Genomic DNA, 12,940 nt, shown 5'->3' with positions numbered 1-12,940 from the left:
TGGAATCCGGAAGTTATCTCGAATTACACCGAAAAAATCCCCCAAACGTCAGGTCTGAGGCAGCCATTGAATGTTTGCATGGCCACCTTAAGCTTGTTGTCCCTATTATCCATTTGAGAATACAACCAGTGCGGTGTTGAGACGAGCCCATTTTTGATTTCAGTTTTTCTCCATTCAACATTCAAAGTTATGACGCGCTTACCGTGAAAGTTTGAAGAGGTAAGTTTACGTTATCATTGACGATATCCGAGTGTTTCGCCAACATTACAGGGCTGCAGTACCTAAGTTAAAGCTTTAAAGGGGCACCCTCGTTCTTAAGTCTGTTCATAGGCGACATTGGGTCACCAGAAGCTGTGTGCGGTAGCGATCTATGTACTAGTACAAGCGGAAGCCGCCTGTGTTTGCAATGCGCTTTAATAGCTTACTAGGACTGTTACTTGAGAGTTTGTGCGTACTGCGGGGATTCGTGGCAGCTGGACGCCTGTCTCACAGTACCGCCTGTAAACAAGAGCGGTGGTATCAGAATAGAACAGATACTAGAACAGAACCGTACTATTAGAAGTATCAGAAAGGGACATGCTATTCCTAATGTACCAATATACCAATGTCGAACAATATACTGTATGCCCCGCTAACCCCCCTCCCACAACTTACAAAGTAATGAGGTCATTGTTTCACCTGTCACTGCCAAGTTTGTTTTAAGCGATAACGTAAATTGTCACCAGTATCGCTGGCTGTCACCACATTGGTGAGTGTAGACTGTCCTTAGACTGTAGACCTAAGAGTGTAGACTGTCCTAAGACTGTAGACCTTAGAGTGTAGACTGTCCTAAGACTGTAGACCTTAGAGTGTAGACTGTCCTTAGACTGTAGACCTTAGAGTGTAGACTGTCCTTAGACTGTAGACCTTAGAGTGTAGACTGTCCTTAGACTGTAGACCATAGAGTGTAGACTGTCCTTAGACTGTAGACCTTAGAGTGTAGACTGTCCTTAAACTGTAGACCTTAGAGTGTAGACTGTCCTTAAACTGTAGACCTTAGAGTGTAGACTGTCCTTAAACTGTAGACCTTAGAGTGTAGACTGTCCTTAAACTGTAGACTTTAGAGTGTAGACTGTCCTTAAACTGTAGACCTTAGAGTGTAGACTGTCCTTACCATTTTGACATACATTTACAAAATGCTGTTGCTGTTCGAAACTCTAGACTTTTACTTTCAGTACCTTTAGTTTAGATTACGTTGCAGTAGTACTGTTTTTTTTTTATATCTTGCCATGTTATTGCTGTGCCGTGCCGTGCCAGACAGCACTAGCCCTTTTGAGAAGAAAGTGTACGAAGCGCTCCGTAGAGGTGTTCGGTGTGACCGTCTTGGACTGGTGCCAGATAAATTACGTCACCAGAAAAGATATGGCGCAAGTGTTTCAATTGTTGTTTCAAGCATGGCATTGTACATATGGTTACATTTACAAGGCTCGCCATACAGAAACAGTCAGGCATGTATTTTTTAAAGATCTACACAAGAGACATTCGTAAAACTTTGAGATATTGAAGTTTACAATTCACAAGCTATGTTAATGCCTTTACTCGAGATAAAATTACTGCAAATGCATTTAAGTTCACGTGGTTTTTATTTCGCGCTAAGGCGAACATGGGGTGTTCGTGGTGGTTTTATGTTTGCGGCAGCGCTATAGTCACATACTGCTACAGTACACTATTGGACAAAAATGCTGGTTTTAAGTTCGCGGTGAACTGGTCGCCGTGAAAACCGCGAACATAAAACCACCGCGAACATTTCTGCATTTACAGTACTTTTGTCACCTGTGCAAATACATGCGGCCTGAATACTCTGTTTTGAACTCAAACTTTGGCTGTGGCGTCCGGTCACACATCGATCCGTGTGAATTGCTGCAGTTGGTGACAAACTTACCCTTATTATGATACATAATCTATAACAGTTATGAACACTGCACTAGCTTGGGCTTGCAAGGAATGTTTACATGTCAATACAATGAGTTTTTAAAAGGTAATACAATCATCCTCGACGACGGGGAATGAGCCAGAGAGAGAGACAATCATGTATGAGCTTCACCTAGGATTTGAGGCATCACCAATAATGATGCGCCAAAAATAATTACTCAAGCAACTGGATAAGATTTTGAAACAGTCAGACGTTTCAGACAGTATCCACTGTCTTTCGTCAGTGACTAACGATAGGACTGAGAACACCAGCTTTATACCAAAACTCTGAATAGATATGTTAATGAGGTAAAGACAATTTAGGATGTCTTGAAGTAGTCTTCAAAAAGAAGATTAATTCAAGACAAAGTTAAAGTCTTAAAAAAAAATAATGATGCATTGTGGTAGTAGCCCTGTGGTCTAAGGTCAAAGTTCAAGGTCCATCACTTGTAAACAATCCTTTGTCTGGACACGTTTGTCACTCTCCCACGTGAAAGCGACTTTGTTTACTTTTGAGGGCCTCAACATCTGACCTTACACGCCATTCCCTACGATACAGCTGTGAGATGGCTCAAAAAACAGACGAATGGCTTTTGTATATTCATTGCCGAGCGTTTAGGGCCAAGGCTTGTTTACAGCGTATCTTCCTCTCCTTTGTTGTTTGTTCAGACATGAGAGACCTCTTTTACATCACGAAGAAACATTGCGGCCTAAAATGGAAGGACCTGGGCCGCTCGCTTGGATTCGAGGAAGCGGAGCTCGAGGTTGTGGATGCCAAACACAAAGATGCTGGGGAAAGCTGCATGGAAATGCTGTCCACCTGGTGGTACAGGGCTTGTCGGGAGGCGACGCCACAGACTCTCCTAGCGGATGCTCTCACAAACGCAGGCCTGAAGGAAGTTGCTGACCTAATTGAAGGTTTCTTTTAAATAATCTGGTTTACGGTTTGAACTGCGCATGCGCATTGTGGGCAATATGTCACCGTTCTTTTTAAAAACATGTAAAGAAACTGTTAAGGGGCCTACACCTTTGACCTCATTGTGTTTGTGTGGTCTTGTTATAACTTATAATCGTCATTATGGTTGGTTCTGTAAGAGTCATAACTATAGATTTGCATGATGCTATGCGTAACTTTTGATTTGAATCTATATTCCAATTTACTTGGCAACTAACAGATATCGATTTAAACAACTCTCATGACGAACGTTACCAGTGATATAGCTAGATAAACAGAAATCTTTATTGACACAACAAAAGTTCAGCGACTTTCGTTGATGAAGGTTAGAAATCCAGGTAATAAGATACGCCGAAAATAATTACTCAAGCAACTCAAGAATTTTCAAAATCTTATCCAGTTCCTTGAGTAATTATTTTTTGGCATACAGCGACTATCGTACGGTCTTCTACAACTATACATGCAAACAACAAACAATAGGATACAAAATGATTAACCTACGTACAAGTATATGAATACTTCAACATGTCGAGTTTAAACTATCACCTACACTACTAGTTCTAAGATCTAAACATTCTTTGATATATTTACCTATTTGTGCACAGTAAGGGTTGTCTCCTTCTAAAATGTATTTGAATTTATCTGTAGAATGGAATGTATCAAATTCTTTAGCATGGAACTTCCCTTGACATGTTGACTGAATGGATTTGCTTCTGTGACAGTGGCAAATTGTGTCCTTGCTAATGGTTCCCTTCAAGTTGATAGTTTGTTTCCCTATGAATATCAAGCTGTGAAATCACTAGCTACAGGCAAATGCTTCATCATGTTGACTTGGTGCCTGTATACCATCAATTCCTTTTGACACTTTGACTCACAGAGTACGTGTCAGATCGTGGATCAAACAACACCGACCACGACGAGAGTTGCAGCACTAGACGGGCACCCGAAACGCCATGTACGTATTTTGGTACAACATCTGGATACTTCTGATAATCCGAAATGTTGTAATATTGATGTGTGCATTGATTTAATTCAATTCTAATTTTAGTTCACTTTGAATGGTAATTATGAATGAAATCAAGGTTCTTTTTAAATGAAGATGCGGAGAAGGCGTAGTATTTGATAGTTTACAAAATGGACGAATATTGGCAACAACGCGGCTGTGCCAGTGTTAATGAAAGTCTTTAAAAAAATTGCTTAAATATTAATAACAGTGTCGTTCGCATTTACAGGCAACAACAATGTCTTCCAACACGTCGCCAACTCTATTGGTGACAATTGGAAGGTCCTTGCCCGTCATTTAGATGGTGGTGTCAGAGAGGCCGTCCTGAGGGGCATCGAGAAACAATTTGACCAGAACGCCAAGGAGTGTTGTCGACATGTGCTGGAGAACTGGAAACAAAGGAACGGAAGAGTCGCGACCTTGGAAACGCTGAGAACGCTCCTTAGAACAGCTGGATTGGCAGAAATAGCAGACAATATAGATGGTAACACTCCAGTAATGAGTCTTCAGTATCATCAAAGCCGAATGTAGATACAGTTAAAGGGTGGCTGAGGAGTTTTGGGATATTATTTTTAAAAAAACAACCTTTATAAACCTTCCTCAACCTTAATTTTTTCAGGTAGTACCTTATTGCAAGGTGATAATTTATGCAAATTAGTATGACGTCATTATTACGTCATCAAGTGTTATAAGGCCACGGCCATTTTTAGAAAAAAGGCTCTCCTTGGCTTGTACTTAGATGTTTATCAATAATACTTTGCAGGAATGTACATGATAATGATACATCAAGGATTATGTGAGCCTATGATTACATTTTGAAATGACTATTTTGGGCACATTTTTATATATAGGCTCACATAATCCTTGATGTATCACTATCATTTACATTCCTGCAGTCTTTCAAATGACTTAATGTCGAATCGGTTTCGTTTTATCTTTGATTGTTTTTGGTTACTTGTTGATATAATCGACAAACACACGGACAGTAACAGAAAGTCGAAATGTGTTTTCCTCAGATGGAGACGGATTTCATCTTGGAGACGAAGGAACGAAGATGAAGACCGAAGCTGGTCACGATGTAGGAAGTCCCGCAGCAGAGATCAGTGCTAAAGGTACTTTTGTCTGTTTGTTTGTATTGCATACCCGGTAAACCGCATGAAGGCGTAACACACCAGGTTTGTTCTGAAAAGTACAATCTGCCTATCCGGACAGATTTATATGATCCACACACACCGGGAAGAACCCCTACTCTTTTCGATAAGCGTGGTGGGTCCTTCAACGTGCTTGAGGTGTGGCTCTCCTCAAACACGAGACCTCCTATCCGAGGGACATCCCTGACCGAAGCTAGGTACTCATTTTCACCTTAGTAAAGTGGGAAAATTCGTGTAAAGCGCCTTTCCCAAGGACACAACGTCAACGGGACAAATCAGGGAACCCCGGATTCGAACCCGGTATCTCTGGGTTCTGGGACCAAACACCCTGCCACTACGCCACCGCGACGCCGTCATTGAACGTTCTCCTATTCCATTGAGTGCGTGGTTCAGTACTTTGCGTCTCCGGTTCTGTCCAAGAATTCGATTCCCTGTCCGTAAGGCTCTGGAAAGGTTTGCATTCGATGATAAGGCACGCCCATTATTGAGCGTAGCAGACAAGCAAGGATATTTGCCAGTACAATGGACCCGTATATCCTGAAGATACAAGATTCTGTACACCGGGTCTATACATGTATGTATTTTGTCTCTCCCTGTGAACATCGATATCATTTATTGACTGAAAGCCTCTTATATCCTTACAGCATATATCCATAGGTTTTCTGGAAGACAAATTTGAATTAAAAGGCTTGTGAGTAACATCAACTCTCAAATTTCGACGAGTACCCTGCGTTAAAAAAAGATGAATTCAAAGATATCTACTGATTAGATGCAGAATCAGTAATACATGAGGTATGCTTACTTAAGATTATCTAGGTGTTCAAGACGTTTTTGCGGAGGCCTCGATAACCCCGTTTTTCCCAAAATATTGTTGTCCAGTGACCGACAGAACTATGAGAGTTGACCGAAAATAATTTCATCAGGTTGGTAGAATATAGGGTATAGGAGATTCTTTTTACACAACCAGATAATCTCACCTGCGAATTATATAACGTTTCGGTGTCTGTCAGACACCTTCTTCAGAGCTTCTGACTGGAGTGCTGCTTCTCACCGCTATAAGTAGCCGATGTAGGTGGCGCTTTTAGCGGCTACTTATAGCAGTGAGAAGCAGTACTCCAGTCAGAAGCTCTGAAGAAGGTGTCTGACAGACACCGAAACGTTATATAATTCGCAGGTGAGATTATCTGGTTGTGTAAAGAGAATCTCCTATACCCCATGAGAGTTGACGTTAGACAGCTATATAACGCAATGTGAAATGTTTTGTTCCAAAACTTACAGGTCTGAGAAAGAGGTTTCAAACAGTGGCGGATGTAATAGGCGATGGTTGGCAGCAACTTGCCCTTCACCTAGGAAAGAATGACCGACAAATCCGTGGAATCGAGCATGAACACAACGGAAACACCAGAGAATGCTGCCTTCATGTTCTGGACGAGTGGAAGCTGCAGAGGGGGAATCAAGTCACTGCCGAAACGCTCAACGAAGCACTCCGTTCCACTGGGCTTTTGGACATCGTCAGCAGTATACAAGGTAATTTATGAACGGTTTTCCTTCATTATGTTGTTCCAACGTAGTTGTGATGCAATGCCTCTGTTAGTAGATTAGAGTCTTAGATCAAATTTACCTTCGAATTCACGGAAGGGAAACCTTATATTTTTTAATCCATTCGATATCATTTATTCCTCTTCTTCCGTTCCAAACAAATAGGCTGAAGAACCTCAACCAGACACCCGTCACCATAGTTACTGGTAAAGTAGTGGACACCCTGTGGTGTTCGATTACATTATGTAGCAAGTGCTGGAGGAGCCTGGTCACTCTGTATATGAACGTGTTTGAGTGGGCATTATTAAAGAATAAGCACAGTAGTTTGTAGTAGGCTCTACCAGGTGAAGGTAAACATTATGATTCTGCTTGCAAATAAGTATCTTTCTAATCTAATCATTGCCTACTGACAACATGTCGCAGTCAAAACAATTGGGTAGAAATTGTGGTGCTCTAAAGAACTATTCTCATAGTCTTTAGTCCTACAGAAATCCATGTTGTAACTGCTTTCTAAAAAAGCAAATGATTTATATATTAAAATAATTTAGATGACGGGCCAAGCGGCAGACACCAGAGTCAGCATAACCAGCTGCTGGAGGATGCGAAGATTGTCGGCAAAGACTCGCAAAGTAAGGAATGCTTTCAAAAATACTTTGAATATTTGTAACAGAATATACCTTCAACGTATGCATGGAAATTGAAGTTGGTGTGTTACGCTGGAGGGCTGTCATATACCGACTGTACATACACAGACACAGAAAGCCAATGCTCTGAATATCTATACAGTTACGTTCTTCAAAAACAACACGAATCAAATTGAATATGACATTGAGGTTAGTGTCAATCAGTCTTTCTACTTATGGGAACTTGTTAATCGGAAATAAAGAACCTGTATCATAGACACCTTTGGTCTACTATCATCATTATTATGACCAATTAGACCCTGCTCGCATTTGGCGATATTATAATCACGAATAAAAAACTTCTAAAGATACATTTCATAGAACATCCAAGCACCAGACTTGTTTGTTTTCCTTGTTTTCCGTTTTTCCTTTGATATTTGATTACTGATATTTGATGATTAATTTCTGATCTACTTCTTCAAAAAGTTTAAATTATGTTTAGTATTGATCATATTAGCGTACCATATTATGTTTGATACCTTAAAATCCATTTTGTATTTCCTCGTATCTATTAATTTATTAAGATTCATGGTATAAGTTCAACTTATTTTCTATCATGAATATTCCTTAGTTTAGAGTTATGTACAATATATGATATAATTCCCATTGTCAAGTTTCGAGGGAGGCCTACGAAAAGCCACCTAGGCTTCTGCCCCCCCCCCGCATGCTTTTTTGCCCTGTATATCTTTGTTTTAAACACTTGTACATATGCGAATGAATAAACTAACAAACAAAATGATTTCGCTAACATTTTATCATGGATTATGTACAGCATGATAAACTTTACTGTTACCGTTGTCTTCAGGACCATCGCAGGAATTTACTGAACGAGACCACAGGAACGTTACCATGCTGTTCAAGCGGATTCCAAGACAGGGTACTTTCGGTAAAGACGTTTTGCAAAACACTTTCCACTGTTTGATTGTTCACCATATGTAAATTTCACTGTAAGACCTTCTACATCAATCTCCACAAATGGCACAACACGTACATATCTACGATAAATTGTTTTATGAAAATGAAAAGTATACCTCAGTCCAACAAGTACAAGATACTGGGTGTTGCCATATAAATGATGTTTCCAGCTGTGAAATAAACTTTAACTTTTCTTTCTGTTTTTTATCATAAGGATTGAGACAATGTTAGATGTTAGAGCACAGAATGGATTCATTGTGAAGAAAATGTGCCTTAAACTTGTAAGACAATGTGAAGATAAATTTTTATCAGTAAAGCGAAGATTGTACCTCAGTTACTAAGGCACAGGTTGTACGTAAAACATGGCCACGCACATAGCGACAGCTTTTTTAGGTAAGGTCATGTGATATGTGAGATAATGAATTGTGATATAGGCTAAGTATAATGTGTGCATATTGTGTTGTAACCTAGTGTTTTGTGATTGTAATTTGAGACGATTGATTGTAATTTGAGACGATTGATTTAATAAAATTATTCAGAAAAATCTATAAAAAAATACCTCAGTCCAAGTAGTAACTCATGGACCAGGGACTTTTCAAGAACTGAGCGTAAAATGACATGCTCTTTTATTACCAAAGATGAGAATGAGTAAAATCTGTGTCAATTTGTGATCACTTACAGGCGATAGAAGGCTAGAGAGAGTCTGCAGCAAAGTAGCGATCTACATGGACAACCTGAAAGAACAAGGTATCGGCTCTAGGTTTCTATTAGCGCTACCATGTCACATCAAGTTACCTCCGTGAAAACGGGGGTATTGTTTTCGGTTTGTTTGTCTTGGTGTGTGTGTGTGAAAGTTTGTTCCTGGCTGGCTGGTTCAAGATGTCGGTGGAAAATGGTGTAACCGGAGACTTGCAGGATATGGGAAGGCTGGTTTGGCCTGGGTCCAAAGCAGAAAAACACATAGACATAATTAGCGAGAAATTCATAATGATGAATAAAACAAGAAATTGACCACAAAAGCTCACCGGGAGATCTTCGATTTATTGTTGTAGCATTTTGATGAATATTTCTTGGAAATACGAGTATCTTTATGATATTCTTATAGTATATTTTAGAGAATATCAGAAACTAATTTATGAATAGTACATTTATGTTACTAATGCTTGATTTTTAATGTCTCTAAGGGGACTGGAACACTTACGACAGGTTCGTGACGAAAGCATTTGGTCTGTATGAGGACAAGCCGGACATCATGATACGCATCACACTAGAAGTGAGTCCATTTGGATCATTTCACTTTTCAGCCTTTAACAACATTTCACAACAAATTTGAAATTTAGTTTTAGATAGACAATATAACAGTTTAAATGCAACCTAAGCAATATTAGGGCGCTAAAAGTCATCTTTTCAAAATTAATCTTTTAGTGATTTCTATCCATAGTAAGTTTAAATAACACTATCCCATTGCATATCGACCATCATGGAGCAAAAATGTGATGTTGTTGTGTGGTGGGAACTCATTGAAAATCTGAGCACTTGGAGGCCAGGGATCATTTCAAATCTTCCGAAAATGCACGATTCTGACCGATAAGTCCCGAATGCTCCCGGGAAAATAATCACGTGGTCATGGCTCAATGTGCGGCCGTAACGTCACGCGGCCGAAAGTTACCGAGAAATGTCGGCAGAAAGCGGTTACGGCTGGATTCTGGGCTGATAAGTCCGATATCTGACCGATAAGTCCCGAATAATTCCGGAGAAATAATCACGTGGTCATGGCTCAATGTGCGGCCGTAACGTCACGCGGCCGAAAGTTACCGAAAAATGTCGACAGAAAGCGGTTACGGCTGGATTCTGGGCTGATTTTTGGGTGGTACCAATAAACAAAATACTCCTTTTGCGGCTTGTTTCTGTGCTCTTTTTAAGCAACCAAAGTATGAAATTTCAATTTCAATTTCACCAAACAGAATTGCTTTCCCCAGAATATTTCAGGTTTTACCCTCTGAAATCGCTTGGGGAACCTTTAAAGTACTCTAATTGGTATGCCAACGTCGGGAGAATGAATAGTTCATCATCATCTTCATCATCATGGTTACGGCATCAGGGATGGTTGATTTACAGTAAACCTGGTGAAAAAAATGGCTAATCTGTTATGTTAAACTATATCTAATTGAAAAATTGTGATCCTAGCTAGTTACCATTTTACCGTATTCTCATTCATTTCAATTAATTAATCAATCATTTGAATTTTGTTTCTTGTCCTTCCCGCAGGACATTGCTGCAAGCTATTACCGCGGTGACTTGGCCAGAGGGGACAAGAGAGCACATTTTGCGCAGGACCTCCTGCTGAAGACACAGGACCCCCAGCATCACCAGGCGCATCTGATGTACCTGAAATCAGCCATTCTGCGAAGGAGGAAGCGATACGACGAGGCGGAGGGTGCCATCATCTTAGCTCGACAGGTAGATTCTACTTCCGAAAATAATTTCATTAGGCCGGTAGAACATAGGATATTTGGAGTTTCTTTTTAAACAACCAGGAATCTCACCTGCTGACGTTTCGGTGTCTGTCAAACACCTTCTTCAGAGATTCTGACTGGAGTACTGCTTCTCGCCGCAATAACGCCACCTTCACCGGTTACTTATAGCGGCGAGAATAAGTACTCCAGTCAGAAGCTCTGAAGAAGGTGTTTAACAGACACCGAAACGTCAGCAGGTGAGATTCCTGGTTGTGTAAAAAGAAACTCCAAATATCCTGTAGATTCTATTGACTCTAAACCTCTTCGGTAGGGCCTTAACATAGTAAAGATTACGCAGAAACTTTCTTAACCACCTGGAACAGATTCTAGCAGAAAAAAAAACATAATACACATTCCGTTCCTATTTTTGAAATCAATTGCAAGCTAATTTGGTATAGCGTCATACCACGCAAGTGGTAATGGAAGCATATTATATGTGAAAAATATATATGCGACCCCTGTTTTATCAGTTGTGCAGTTATACCCTTTGTAAACTCATCTATGATGTGGTTTCAAGTCTGATCCTCTCCATTGTATTGCAATTAGGCGAAAACGGTTGTTTCCTTTTTCACAGGGCCTCGAGTTCATTCAGATTGGTCGAGACTCGGGGGAGATTTGGTACAACGTAGCCGCTCTATTTGCGGAGGTTCTGAATGAGAAAGTTGTGGACCAACCGGACCTGTGGGAAAGAGATGTCGTCCCCTCCCTGCAGTCCGCAATAGATCACTATCGACGGAGCCTTGAGAAAGACGACGATGACTCTTGCCGAAACAAGCTCCGAAGAGCTCACATTCGCCTCTCCATGGCCTTGATGCACTGCTGGTCTCAGGTTTCGAGAGAGAAACACGTTCAGCAAAGGGCGATTCCGGCTGTGGATCTACGCCGTGCGGAGAACAGCTTGCTTGAAGTCGAGAACAACCTGTGGGAAGACATCTCCGAACGAATGGAGTGCTCTTGGCTGTTGGCAAAGTCGGACTTGATGTGTCTCAGAGGCAGCTACCGCAGAGCATCCCAACTGGCAAATAACGTGCTGACCATCGCTCAAAGGGCAAGTTTTCCAGCAGAGACAACCTTCGCGCGTGATCGGCTTGAGCTGTTGAAACAAGTGACAAAGACAGAAGTTCCTCGCGTCTTGGATGAGGAAGACATCCTTCGGGATCTATCAATTTGCGACGATGATGCAGTCAAAAATCTATCGGCGGAAAAGGTGAGTACATGTACTGTGTCATCCGAAAATAATTTCATCAGGTTGGTAGAACATATGATATTTCGAGTTTCTTTTTACACAACCAGGAATCTCACCTGCTGACGTTTCGGTGTCTGTCATGACTATATCAGACACCTTTTTTCAGAGCTCCTGACTGAAGTACTGCTGCTCATCGCTATAAGTAGGCGATGTAGGTGGCGCTTTTGCGCCGAGAACGCAATCCCAAACGTGGCTGAGCTTGTATACCCCCTCGTCTCGGTTCATTACTGGTGATGATTTCCTGATCCATACTGCCTCTTTAATCCAACGGATGCGTCTGTTGTCCTCTCTATAGTACTCCAGTCAGAAGCTCTGAAGAAAGTGTCTGACAGACACAGAAACGTCAGCATAAAAAGGAACTCCAAATATCCTATGTACTGTGTCAGTTTCTCAGACAACGGTTGACGACGTTTTTAGGGAAGATTGATCTAATTGAATTTCGCCTAGGCGAGTGGGACAAAGTGGTAGAAATTGATGGTGCATGTGACCTTGTCGTATGAATAGCGGTTTGGATTTCTATGTGCCCAATGACGAGGGTGGGCATAAAACGTGTAGAGGCTGAATCAACTATGAATTGAGCAAGCAGTTACAGGCAACCAACTAATGATGTGTTGTTTCTCTGATGTCTCATAGGTACTAAAGAGTAACACTGACCCAAGAAGTGATACGTGTGCAGTCATTCCAGGTACAAATTATATACAATATTACAGTGTTGGGTATAGATCTATCTTTGACATAATACAACTCTGTGAAATGGTATCCTTTCCCACAGTTTCAACCTTGTAAAATCGCTCGTGTCATTTCGTTTATCTTTTGTTATACACAATTTTGCCGTCAACATGTGTTTTATCTGCCAGAAAAAGAAGACGGAAGAGAAACCGATGTAATGCAGAGACGACATGGGACAAATGAACAAGAGGTGTCGAGTACTTTCGGCGATTCTTATTTCTATGCAACATCAGGTAAAGATTGACAATATTCT

General features: G+C 40.9%; 1 protein-coding gene across 1 annotated transcript; it reads left to right on the top strand.

Annotated features, from left to right (window-relative positions):
* The first annotated feature begins 2,616 nt into the window (after nt 1–2,616).
* LOC136444919 (uncharacterized) lies at nt 2,617–12,937 on the top strand. Its single transcript, XM_066442701.1, has 13 exons — nt 2,617–2,868; nt 3,783–3,860; nt 4,138–4,392; nt 4,925–5,020; nt 6,338–6,586; nt 7,147–7,227; nt 8,087–8,167; nt 8,878–8,943; nt 9,381–9,469; nt 10,465–10,656; nt 11,287–11,919; nt 12,592–12,643; nt 12,816–12,937. The coding sequence occupies exons 1-13, from the start codon at nt 2,622–2,624 to the stop codon at nt 12,929–12,931; spliced, it is 2,235 nt and encodes a 744-aa protein (XP_066298798.1). The 5' UTR covers nt 2,617–2,621; the 3' UTR covers nt 12,932–12,937.
* The last annotated feature ends 3 nt before the right edge of the window (nt 12,938–12,940 follow it).

The sequence above is a fragment of the Branchiostoma lanceolatum genome, chromosome 11 (assembly GCF_035083965.1).
Source record: "Branchiostoma lanceolatum isolate klBraLanc5 chromosome 11, klBraLanc5.hap2, whole genome shotgun sequence".
NCBI classification, from domain to species: domain Eukaryota; kingdom Metazoa; phylum Chordata; class Leptocardii; order Amphioxiformes; family Branchiostomatidae; genus Branchiostoma; species Branchiostoma lanceolatum.
Note: the sequence above shows the minus strand (reverse complement) of the source record. Positions and strands in the feature narration are given on the sequence as shown.

What these genes read in the sequence shown, in the direction of transcription:
- LOC136444919 (XM_066442701.1), top strand. Translation starts at nt 2,622, where the DNA reads ATGAGAGACCTCTTTTACATCACGAAGAAACATTGCGGCCTAAAATGG. An exon ending in TGTCGGCAAAGACTCGCAAA is followed by an intron (nt 7,228 to 8,086) that starts GTAAGGAATGCT and finishes CGTTGTCTTCAG; the next exon opens with GACCATCGCAGGAATTTACT. An exon ending in CCATCATCTTAGCTCGACAG is followed by an intron (nt 10,657 to 11,286) that starts GTAGATTCTACT and finishes CCTTTTTCACAG; the next exon opens with GGCCTCGAGTTCATTCAGAT.